At 42.4% G+C, this 13,600-nt stretch overlaps 1 protein-coding gene across 13 annotated transcripts in view; it reads right to left on the bottom strand.

Annotated features, from left to right (window-relative positions):
• LOC128703657 (protein tramtrack, beta isoform) overlaps positions 1-13,600 on the bottom strand; it is a gene marked incomplete at its 5' end in the record, with an annotated part of 506,533 nt that overhangs the window by 347,400 nt on the left and 145,533 nt on the right. Inside the window, 1 exon segment of one of the 13 annotated variants that reach the window (XM_070101382.1) lies at positions 9,648-11,122. Within the exon segment in view, the coding sequence (XP_069957483.1) occupies positions 10,820-11,122 (303 nt within the window). 13 annotated transcript variants of the gene reach the window in all.

Genomic DNA, 13,600 nt, shown 5'->3' with positions numbered 1-13,600 from the left:
AGTAATAAAGTGTAATATAGGAGATCTGGGCATGTGAGTAATAGAGGAAAGTGGCTGCAATGTCTACATTGTTTATTTTGAACTCTTGAAACTGAAATTGCTGGAATTTTAAGTAAAAATTTGTTAAATTTCTGATTTCTAGGTGCTTAAGATGGGTAGTCCAGATTGTTGAATGAGCTTAACCCTTTCAGGGTCCAGAGGCAAAATTTCTAAGTGTGCACCAGGGTACAAAAATTTAAAAAAAAAAAAAAGTTATTTTTTCTTATGAAATGGTAGAGAATCTTTTTCTGAAGGTAATAAAACAAAAAGTATGAAATTTGATGGAAAGTTGACGAAATTATGCTCTCGCGAATTTTAATGTGTCAGCAATGTTTATGCATCGGCGATTTTGCTGATTTTGACTCCCATTTTAGGCCTATTACATTATTCCAGTTGACCAAATTCTTAGCTATTTCACTAGTATTACTTCTATTCTATCAATTAACCCTTAACCCTTTGACTGTCGCGGCCGTATATATACGTCTTACGAGGTACCGTGTTTGACGTATATATACTCATAAATTCTAGCGGCTTCAAATCAAGCAGGAGAAAGCTGGTAGGCCCACATGTGAGAGAATGGGTCTGTGTGGTCAGTGTGCACCATATAAAAAAAAATCCTGGAGCACGCAGTGCATAATGAGAAAAAAAAAACTCCGACCATTTTTTTTTAATTAAAATGCCGATTTTGTGGTCTATTTTCGTATAGTATTTATGGTTGTATTCTCGTTTTCTTGGTCTCATTTGACAGAATGGAAAAAATATTATAGAAATAGAGGTGATTTTGATTGATTTTACTATAAAAAGAACCTAGAAATGGAGCTCAAAGTAGGGGAAATGTTTGATTTTTGCCAATGTTCAAAAGTAAACAAATGATGCCATTGTCCAATAAATGTCCAACTAGCCATTCTAATATGCAGTCATGAATGGGTTGATGTTATTTATACAATTATTACAGTATTGCAGTAGTCTGCATAATAGTAAGTCTTCTATTTTTTGTTTGAATAAAAATTCAAAATAGAAAGCAAGAGTAATATCAGAGGGGCCTGGAGACATGACTGATGAGCAAAGAAAATGTTATTTTAGAGCCAGGAATGTCTGCATTGTTCATTCTGGACCTTATTTTGAAATTGTCATATTTTTTAGTTTTCGTGAAATTGGCAAATTGCAAATTTCTGACCACATTATTAGGTAGTTGAAATCGGTAAATGGGCAGTTTCTTGTACTCAATCGATAGAAAAAATGGAGTTCTAAAGAAATAGCTATGAGTTTGGGCGACTGGAACAATGGAATTAGCCGAAAATAGGGCTCAAAGTGGGCGAAATCGCCGATTTGTAAACAGCACCGAGGTCGCTAACTTCGCGAGAGCATAATTCCGTCAGTTTTCCATCAAATTTCGTTTTTTTTGGTGTCATTACAATCGGGAAAAGATTCTCTATCATTTCATCAGAAAAAATAATTTTTTTTTTAAATTTTGCGACACCAGGAGACACCTCAGGATTGGGGGTTGCGACAGTCAAAGGGTTAAATGGTCCAAACGTATATATACGTTTTTTCAACATCTGAAAGTATGTAAAAAAAATGTAGATCTTTTTTGTTTTACATTTGAAAATGTGTAAAAAAACTTTAATCTACTTTTTTTTTTTTTGTTATATTTGAAAATATGTAAAAAAAAGTAGATCTACTTTTGTAGCACTACGAATCTGAACGTCGATCTGTTTGGACCGTTTAAGGGTTAAGGACAAGAAATTGCCCAGTCAACCGTTTCAACTATAAAATAAAGTGATTGGAAAATGGTAATTTGGCCAATTTAACACAAAGTTCAAAATATTCTGATTTCAAAATAGGGTCCAGAATAAACAATGCAGGCACTAAACTAACATTTCCTCTGTTCATTAGTTACGTTTTGAGGATTTACAAATGAATTCCATTTTTATTTTTTTTATTCACATAATGAATTTTTATTCAAACAAAAAAATTGAAGATTTACTGTTATGCAATATTGTAATAGTTGCATAAATAATATCACCACATTTGTGTACATATATTAGACACACCATCTGGCATGTATTAGATGTGTGAGGTCATTTGTTTACTCTTGAACATCGGCAAAAATTTAACATTTCCTCTATTTTGAGCTCAGTTTCACACCATTTCCACTACGAAAACCAATCAAAATCATCTCTATATCTGTAACATATCTTTCATTTTATCAAATGAGACCAAGAAATCTCAAATACAACTATAAAAACAACGTCGCTGTTTTAATCGAAAATTACGGTCTCAGTTTTTTTTCTCTCATTATGCACTGTGTGCTGCAGGATTTGTTATATGTGGTGCACACATACCACATAGATGTATTTTCTCATATCTAGGCCAAAATTTACTGCTCACAGCTTATCAGAGTGAGCTGAGCTCATGGCATAGATCTACAGTTTGGACCCTCAACTCAAAGCCGTAGATCTATGGCACGGACCCTGAAAGGGTTAAGATGGGTAGCTCAGATGGTTGAATGTGCTTAAGATGGGTAGTCCAGATGGTTGAATGTACTTAAGATGGGTAGTCCAGATGGTTGAATGTGCTTAACAGGGACAGTCCAGGTAGCTGAATGGGCAGTTTCTTGTGATCAGTGAATAGTAAAGATGGTGTACTAACAAAAATTGCTGGAAACTGGGTCAGTTTGAGCAGAGGAATTAACATAAAATAGGCCTCAAAATGGGCAAAATTGTTGTTGCATAAAATACCACTTGACCTCTATATCTCTAGGCCTCCTTAACCCTTTGACTGTTTCGGTCGTATATATACATCTTACGAGCCACCATGTTTGACGCATATATACTCAAAAATTCTAGCGGTTTCAAATCAAGCAGGAGAAAGCTGGTAGGCCCACATGTGAGAGAATGGGCCTGTGTGGTCAGTGTGCACCATATAAAAAAATCCTGCAGCATGCAGTGCATAATGAGAAAAAAAATCTCCGACCATGTTTTTGGGTTAAAACGCCAACTTTGTGGTGTATTTTCGTATAGTATTTATGATTGTATTCTCGTTTTCTCGGTCTCATTTGATAGAATGGAAAACATATTATAGAAATAGAGGTGATTTTGATTGGTTTTACTATGAAAAGAACCTTGAAATGGAGCTCAAATTAGGGGTAATGTTTGATTTTTGCCAATGTTCAAAAGTAAACAAATGATGTCATTGTCTAATAAATGTTCAACTAGCCATTCTTATATGCAGTCATGAATGAGTCGACATTATTTACACAATTATAATATTACAGTAGTCTGCATAACAGTAAATCTTCTATTTTTTGTTTGAATAAAAATTCAAAATAGAAAGCAAGAGTAATATCAGAGGGGCCTGGAGACATGACTGATGAACAAAGAAAATTTTATTTTAGAGCCAGGAATGTCTGCATTGTTCATTCTGGACCCTATTTTGAAATTTGCATATTTTTTTTTAATTTGTGTGAAACTGGCCAAATTACAAACTTCTGACCACATTATTGGTTAGTTGAAATCAGTAAATGGGCAGTTTCTTGTACTCAATCGATAGAACAAATGGAGTTCTAAAGAAATAGCTATGAGTTTGGTCGACTGGAACAATGGAATTAGCTGAAAATCTGGCTCAAAATGGGCGAAATCGCCAATTCGTAAATAGCACCGAGGTTGCTAACTTTGCGAGAGCGTAATTCCATAAGTTTTCAATCAAATTTCGTTCTTTCTGTGTCATTTCCATTGGGAAAAGATTCTCTATTATTTCATAAGATTTTTTTTTTTTTTCAAAATTTTCCGACACCAGGGGACACGTCAGGATTAGGGGTTGTGACAGTCAAAGGGTTAATAAATTCTGCATTTCATAAAATTTTACCGTTCCAGCACATTACCTTCAGAAACATCCTCTAGTTACAACAGAATTTTTCCTCAAAAATATCGTTTCACACTTTTTTTTTGTTTTTTTTCAAAATTTTGCCACCACTTTTTTTTTACCAGGTCTCCCACAGTTTATAGTTTTTGACAATTTTTTCTGGGTGATAAGAACACGACCTAATTTTTTCCCAGGTTAATGATTCCACGTGTGTTACCACCGTCTTCAGGAATGTAATGTGTGTGGTGGTATAAACCTTGGTAATAAATACCGACAAGTTGGTTTAGAAAGACACGTAAGCAAACACTATAACATATTTATTAGAAAACGTTTGTGGGACCTTACCACCGTCTTCAGGAATGTAATGTGTGTGGTACACGATAGTACACTTATAGCACCTCCCTCGATTGTTGCTATCAACCAGGATGGTAGCACCTCCCTGGATGGTTGTTGTCAACCAGGATGGTGGCACCTCCTTGGATGGTTGTTGTCACCCAGGATGGTAGCACCTCCCTGGATGGTTGTTGTCAACCAGGATGGTGGCACCTCCTTGGATGGTTGTTGTCACCCAGGATGGTTGCTGTCAGCCAGGATGGTAGCACCTCCCTGGATGGTTGCTGTCACCCAGGATGGTAGCACCTCCCTAGATGGTTGCTGTCACCCAGGATGGTAGCACCTCCCTGGATGGTTGCTGTCAACCAGGATGGCAACACCTTCCTGGATGGTTACTGTCACCCAGGATGGTAGCACCTCCCTGGATGGTTGCTGTCAACCAGGATGGTAGCACCTCCCTGGATGGTTGCTGTCACCCAGGATGGTAGCACCTCCCTGGATGGTTGCTGTCAACCAGGATGGTAGCACCTCCCTGGATGGTTGTTGTCAACTAGGATGGCAGCACCTCCCTGGATGGTTGTCAACCAGGATGGTAGCACCTCCCTGGATGGTTGTCAACCAGGATGGTAGCACCTCCCTGGACGGTTGTCAACCAGGATGGTAGCACCTCCCTGGATGGTTGTTGTCAACCAGGATGGTAGCACCTCCCTGGATGGTTGTTGTCAATCAGGATGGTAGCACCTCCCTGGATGGTTGTTGTCAATCAGGATGGTAGCACCTTCCTGGATGGTTTTGTCAACCAGGATGGTAGCACCTCCCTGGATGGTTGTCAACCAGGATGGTAGCACCTCCCTGGATGGTTGTCAATCAGGATGGTAGCACCTCCCTGGATGGTTGTTGTCAATCAGGATGGTAGCACCTCCCTGGATGGTTGTTGTCAACCAGGATGGTGGCACCTCCTTGGATGGTTGTTGTCACCCAGGATGGTAGCACCTCCCTGAATGGTTGTTGTCAACCAGGATGGTGGCACCTCCTTGGATGGTTGTTGTCACCCAGGATGGTTGCTGTCAGCCAGGATGGTAGCACCTCCCTGGATGGTTGCTGTCACCCAGGATGGTAGCACCTCCCTAGATGGTTGCTGTCACCCAGGATGGTAGCACCTCCCTGGATGGTTGCTGTCAACCAGGATGGCAACACCTTCCTGGATGGTTACTGTCACCCAGGATGGTAGCACCTCCCTGGATGGTTGCTGTCAACCAGGATGGTAGCACCTCCCTGGATGGTTGCTGTCACCCAGGATGGTAGCACCTCCCTGGATGGTTGTTGTCAATCAGGATGGTAGCACCTCCCTGGATGGTTGTTGTCAACTAGGATGGCAGCACCTCCCTGGATGGTTGTCAACCAGGATGGTAGCACCTCCCTGGATGGTTGTCAACCAGGATGGTAGCACCTCCCTGGATGGTTGTCAACCAGGATGGTAGCACCTCCCTGGATGGTTGTCAACCAGGATGGTAGCACCTCCCTGGATGGTTGTTGTCAACCAGGATGGTAGCACCTCCTTGGATGGTTGTCAACCAGGATGGTAGCACCTCCCTGGATGGTTGTTGTCAATCAGGATGGTAGCACCTCCCTGGATGGTTGTTGTCAATCAGGATGGTAGCACCTCCCTGGATGGTTGTTGTCAACCAGGAGGGTAGCACCTCCCTGGATGGTTGCTGTCTACCAATCTACTCCCTGGTGTCAGTGTTGCACTCTTATGACAATGTTTGTACCTCCCTCAATGGTTATCAACTACTACTAGTATGTGTGTGTGTACTTATCTATAAGTGCTTGCAGGGGTCAAGTCACAGCTCCTGTCCCTGCCTTTGCTGGTCGCTACTAGGTCCTCTCTCTCTTTGCTCCAAGATATTTATTGTACCTCTTCGTAAAAGCTATGTATGGATCCTGCCTCCACCACTATGCTCTCCAGATTGTTCCACTTCCTGACAACACTAATACTGAAGAAATACTTCCCAACAACTTCATGACTCATCTGGGGTTTCAACTTCCAGCTGTGTCCCCCTGTTGCTGTGTCCCATCTCTGCAACATTCTGTCCTTGTCCACCTTGTCAGTTCCTCTCAGTATTTTATACATTATCATGTCTTAAGACTGACACAACACATATATAAGCAAAAAAGTAATATTTCAGCCATCATTACAACCTCTCCTCACTTAGCGACACACTTGTTTACCGACGACTCGGACTTATGACGGGCTCTCTGACCAGTATGCATACCTAAATAATGTACATTAGAGCTGATTTCCTCTATTCTGTTTATTACAATACATAGTACACTACTGTATAAACATTTAAAAATATACCAGAAATTTTACAAATGGTGCAAAAGGTAACATTATAACCTAACCTTTAAAACAATATCAAAGATGGATGACACAAACCCACTACCATTATAGTCTGCTCCTCGTTTAGTGACGAATTCATTTACCGACGTGGTCTTAGGAACAGAACTCCGCTGTTAATTGAGGAGAGGCTGTATATATTTCTCACATCACTTAATATAGATGAACTATTATGTCACTTGTTGCCAGTGAAATAATTTCTGTTAGCATCATCAAGGTAATGAATCTTGTACATATTATTTTAATGACCTTCAAGGAAACTTTAAAAGACGGATGCCATTTAATAATATATTTATCATAAAACATTATTTAGAGAATAAATATAAAGGGAAGAAGAGAGGAAGAGCAACAAGCAAGAAGTGAAATACACACTAGTTATGAACACTAAAATGTGTTATATTCTAGCGTGTCACACTGTAGCATGTCACACTGTAGTGTCACACTGTAGTGTCACACTGTAGTGTGTCACACTGTAGCAAGTCACACTGTAGCAAGTCACACTGTAGCAAGTCCCACTGTAGCAAGTCACACTGTAGCAAGTCACACTGTAGCAAGTCACACTAGTGTGTCACATTGTAGCAAGTCACACTGTAGCGTGTCACACTGTAGCAAGTCACACTGTAGCATGTCACACTAGCGTGTCACACTGCAGCGTGTCACACTGTAGCAAGTCACACTGTAGCAAGTCACACTGTAGCAAGTCACACTAGTGTGTCACACTGTAGCCTGTCACACTGTAGCAAGTCACACTGTAGCAAGTCACACTGTAGCGTGTCACACTAGCGTGTCACAATGTAGCAAGTCACACTGTAGCAAGTCACACTGTAGCGTGTTACACTGTAGCGTGTCACACTGTAGCGTCACACTGTAGCGTGTCACACTGTAGCATGTCACACTGTAGGGTGTCACACTAGCATGTCACATTGTAGCATGTCACACTGTAGCATGTCACATTGTAGCATGTCACACTGTAGCAAGTCACACTGTAGCATGTCACACTGTAGCATGTCACACTGTAGCATGTCACACTGTAGCAAGTCACACTGTAGCGTGTCACACTCTAGCATGTCACACTCTAGCATGTCACACTCTAGCAAGTCACACTGTAGCATGTCACACTGTAGCATGTCACACTGTAGCATGTCACACTGTAGCAAGTCACACTGAAGCATGTCACACTAGTGTGTCACACTGTAGCAAGTCACACTGTAGCGTGTGACACTAGCGTGTCACACTCTAGCGTCTCACACTGTAGCATGTAACACTGTAGCAAGTCACACTGTAGCAAGTCACACTCTAGCGTGTCACACTCTAGCGTGTCACACTCTAGCGTGTCACACTCTAGCGTGTCACACTCTAGCGTGTCACACTCTAGCGTGTCACACTGTAGCAAGTCACACTGTAGCAAGTCACACTGTAGCAAGTCACACTGTAGCAAGTCACACTGTAGCAAGTCACACAGTAGCAAGTCACACAGTAGCAAGTCACACTGTAGCAAGTCACACTAGCGTGTCACACTAGCGTGTCACACTAGCATGTCACAATGTAGCAAGTCACACTGTAGCGTGTCACACTGTAGCGTGTCACACTGTAGCGTGTCACACTGTAGCGTGTCACACTGTAGCGTGTCACACTGTAGCGTGTCACACTGTAGCGTGTCACACTGTAGGGTGTCACACTAGCATGTCACATTGTAGCATGTCACACTGTAGCATGTCACATTGTAGCATGTCACACTGTAGCAAGTCACACTGTAGCATGTCACACTGTAGCAAGTCACACTGTAGCATGTCACACTGTAGCATGTCACACTGTAGCATGTCACACTGTAGCAAGTCACACTAGCATGTCACACTGTAGCATGTCACACTGTAGCAAGTCACACTGAAGCATGTCACACTAGCGTGTCACACTGTAGCGTGTCACACTGTAGCAAGTCACACTGCAGCGTGTGACACTAGCGTGTCACACTCTAGCGTCTCACACTGTAGCATGTAACACTGTAGCAAGTCACACTGTAGCATGTCACACTGTAGCAAGTCACACTGTAGCGTGTGACACTAGCGTGTCACACTCTAGCGTCTCACACTGTAGCATGTCACACTGTAGCAAGTCACACTGTAGCGTGTCACACTGTAGCGTGTCACACTGTAGCGTGTCACACTGTAGCGTGTCACACTGTAGCGTGTCACACTGTAGCGTGTCACACTCTAGCGTGTCACACTCTAGCGTGTCACACTCTAGCGTGTCACACTCTAGCGTGTCACACTCTAGCGTGTCACACTCTAGCGTGTCACACTCTAGCGTGTCACACTCTAGCGTGTCACACTCTAGCGTGTCACACTCTAGCGTGTCACACTCTAGCGTGTCACACTCTAGCGTGTCACACTCTAGCGTGTCACACTCTAGCGTGTCACACTCTAGCGTGTCACACACTAGCGTGTCACACTCTAGCGTGTCACACTCTAGCGTGTCACACTCTAGCGTGTCACACTCTAGCGTGTCACACTCTAGCGTGTCACACTCTAGCGTGTCACACTCTAGCGTGTCACACTCTAGCGTGTCACACTCTAGCGTGTCACACTCTAGCGTGTCACACTCTAGCGTGTCACACTCTAGCGTGTCACACTCTAGCGTGTCACACTCTAGCGTGTCACACTCTAGCGTGTCACACTCTAGCGTGTCACACTCTAGCGTGTCACACTCTAGCGTGTCACACTCTAGCGTGTCACACTCTAGCGTGTCACACTCTAGCGTGTCACACTCTAGCGTGTCACACTCTAGCGTGTCACACTCTAGCGTGTCACACTCTAGCGTGTCACACTCTAGCTTTTCACACTCTAGCGTGTCACACTCTAGCGTGTCACACTCTAGCGTGTCACACTCTAGCGTGTCACACTCTAGCGTGTCACACTCTAGCGTGTCACACTCTAGCGTGTCACACTCTAGCGTGTCACACTCTAGCATGTCACACTGTAGCGTGTCACTGTAGCAAGTCACACTGTAGCAAGTCACACTGTAGCAAGTCACACTGTAGCAAGTCACACTAGTGTGTCACGTCACACTGTAGTGTGTCACACTGTAGCAAGTCACACTGTAGCGTGTCACACTAGCATGTCACACACTAGCGTGTCACACTGTAGCGTGTCACACTGTAGCGTGTCACACTAGCAAGTCACACTGTAGCGTATCACACTGTAGAAAGTCACACTGTAGCGTGTCACACTGTAGCGTGTCACACTAGCATGTCACACACTAGCGTGTCACACTGTAGCGTGTCACACTAGCATGTCACACCGTAATGTGTCACACTGTAGCGTGTCACACTGTAGCCTGTCACACTGTAGCAAGTCACACTGTAGCGTGTCACACTGTAGCGTGTCACACTAGCATGTCACACCGTAACATGTCACACCGTAACGTGTCACACTGTAGTGTGTCACACTGTAGCGTGTCACACTGTAGCAAGTCACACTGTAGCGTATCACACTGTAGAAAGTCACACTGTAGCGTGTCACACTAGCGTGTCATACTCGAGGTTTGCTCTTCAACAGCTGCTGCTTCAACATTATTGCAACATACTGCTCCAACATTATTGCAACATGCTGCTCCAACATTATTGCAACATACTGCTCCAACATTATTGCAACATGCTGCTCCAACATTATTGCAACATGCTGCTCCAACATTATTGCAACATGCTGCTTCATTATTGCAACATGCTGCTTCAACATTGCAACATGCTGCTCCAACATTGCAACATGCTGCTCCAACATTGCAACATGCTGTTCCAACATTATTGCAACATGCTGCTTCAACATTGCAACATGCTGCTTCAACATTATTGCAACATGTTGCTGCTCCAACATCGCAACATGCTGCATCAACATTACAACATGCTGCTTCAACATTATTGCAACATGTTGCTTCATCAACATTATTGCAACATGCTGCTTCAACATTATTGCAACATGCTGTTGCTTCATCAACATTATTGCAACATGCAAGTCATCTATATCAATACTTTAAGCCCCATAATTATTGCCATTAAACAATATTTATTATAAAATTGAGTCTGTAATATGATTTTTGCTTCAGAAGAAATAATATTCCTCTGTATAATTATGGCGCATATTGTGAAGGTACAAGAAATTGACCAAGTGAGGAGAGAGGTGGAGGTGACTACTGAGTAGCAGCAGCAGATATAACTGCTGATACTTGTCCATGTCTGCTAGCAACGTGCAGCCTCATACTATTGCGTCTGGCACTTCGATGGGGACAGTATGGACAGTGGTATCTCTTCTGGCCAGTATGAGTATCCATGTGCTTCTTAAGATCATTGGTCTTGATGCAGGAGTATGGACAGAGGTTACACTTGAGTGGTCTCTCCCCGGTGTGAATCATCAGGTGCTGTCGTAGGTGGTAGAGGTTCCTGGCCACCAGTCCGCAGTGCCTACACCTGAGCCCCAGCGGCGGTTCACACCCCTGGGGAGACAACACCTGTTACTCCACCCAGACTTCCTCTGCCACCAATATCACACACATCTCATCACTCACTCTAAATGCACTCTTATACCCACAAAGACTGACTTACCATGTTAATGACGTGATATATACAGTTTTATACCCACAAAGACTGACCTACCATGTTAATGACACGATGCATACAGTTTTATACCCACAAAGACTGACCTACCATGTTAATGACACGATACATACAGTTTTATACCCACAAAGACTGACCCACCATGTTAATGACACGATACATAAGGTTTCATATCCACAAGGTCTGACCCACCATGCAAACGATAAACAATATAGTAAAGTGATGTAAAAAACAAGAGACGGAGTCAAACGGGGTAACAACAGTGATGTCCACTTCTCACTGCCTCAACAAGAGGCTATCAAAAATAATCTTATTACAATTTACTGTTCAACAATGTATCAAAATCTAGAGCTGAATATGTAAAGTAAAAGGACACAAGTGCAAATAATGTGACATTTTATTGTGGCAACATTTCACTCTCCAGGAGCTTTGTCAAGCCATTACAGTAACGGTAACGGCTTGACGAAGCTCCTGGAGAGCGAAACGGTGCCACAATAAAATGTCACATTAGCTGCATTTGTGTCCTTTTACTTTACATATTGTCGATAATTCTACCAACTTTATTAAAGCTGAATGTGTCATAGCAAATAAGAGAGACTGACTCAAATTAGAAACAAATTGTTTCCACTGAAAAACAAGTTTGTAGATACATTGTCATAAGATTGTCAGTGTACATATAGAAGGTACTGATCTGATACTCTGGTGTTGTAGTAGACATTTGTCAAGATGGCTAAAAAAAAAATGTAGTCTTCTGAAAAAAAAATTCATGGATTGGAGCATAATATAAGCACTTTTTTTTTTTTTTACCCCATTTTTGCTCTATGGAGGGGGAGAAAAGTGGCTCACTTTATTTACCCCATCAGAGGGTGTAAGTGCCCTCTGCTGGGGTAAATAATTGAGGCACTTTCGTGGTGCAAACAGAAAACACACAACACTTGCAGCTTTCTGTTGTGTACATAACACAACACTGGACTCATTCATCATATTCAAAGGAAATTATGATCATCTGGAAGGGTGGCTTCTTACCAAAGAATGGTCAATGGCACGAGTCGGGTTCCATAACCAATGACATCTTTCCTAAGAAGTTTGAACACTTCTGCAGAGTAACAATGCTCTTACACTACTACTACTCCTGTATGATGGTCATCTTAGCCTAATGTCTTTACAATCAAACCTGCAATCAAAAGAAAGTCTTGTATTCTACAACTACTAGCTCACTGCACACATGTTCTACAGCCCTTGAATGTGGCATGCTTTAAACCCCTTAAAAATTACTCAGAGAAAATATTGACAGAACAAGTATATATCACAGGAGGAAGGGATGCACTTTGCAAAGATTTTTTCAACATTCTCAGGAAGATCTGGCAAAACAGACTCTGTGTCAACAATATCACGGCTGGCAATAGAGCAACGAATGTTTTCTGTCAAATGCAACAAATACAAGATTGAGAGGTTAGACAAAGTGATGCCTGTTAGCTATAAATACTGGGATGTGAAAGTGACAGCACAGGAGAGTGAGGGAGGACCTATTTTGTCACCTGCTGAGGATCCAATACAAGACGTTGATCATGGAAATTGAGCGTACTCCTAGTATCATGTACCTCCACAGCTACTGAAGGAACACTCCTAGTATCATGTACCTCCACAGCTACTGAAGGAACACTCCTAGTATCATGTACCTCCACAGCTACTGAAGGAACACTCCTAGTATCATGTACCTCCACAGCTACTGAAGGAACACTCCTAGTATCATGTACCTCCACAGCTACTGAAGGAACACTCCTAGTATCATGTACCTCCACAGCTACTGAAGGAACACTCCTAGTATCATGTACCTCCACAGCTACTGAAGGAACACTCCTAGTATCATGTACCTCCACAGCTACTGAAGGAACACTCCTAGTATCATGTACCTCCACAGCTACTGAAGGAACACCTACACGTCAAGTCCACCCTCATAATTAACCCTCTCACTGTCTCACACGGGTCACCCTCACCATTAACCTTCTGTCTCACATGGGTCACTCTCACTATTTACTCTCTCACTGTCTCACATGGGTCACTCTCACTATTAACCCTTTGAGGGTTTCGGATGTACTAGTACGGCTTACAACCCAGGGTTTTTGACGTACTAGTACGCCTAAATTCTAGCGCCCTCAAATCTAGTGGGAGAAAGCTGGTAGGCCTTCATATGAAAGAATGGGTCTATGTGGTCAGTGTGCACAGTCTAAAAAAAAATCCTGCAGCACACAGTGCATAATGAGAAAAAAAAAACTTTGACCATTATTTTGGAATAAAACAGCAACTTTGCACTGTATTTTTGTATGATATTTATTGGTGTATTCTAGTTTCCTTGG

The sequence above is a fragment of the Cherax quadricarinatus genome, chromosome 76 (genome assembly GCF_038502225.1).
Source record: "Cherax quadricarinatus isolate ZL_2023a chromosome 76, ASM3850222v1, whole genome shotgun sequence".
NCBI lineage: Eukaryota > Metazoa > Arthropoda > Malacostraca > Decapoda > Parastacidae > Cherax > Cherax quadricarinatus.
Note: the sequence above shows the minus strand (reverse complement) of the source record. Positions and strands in the feature narration are given on the sequence as shown.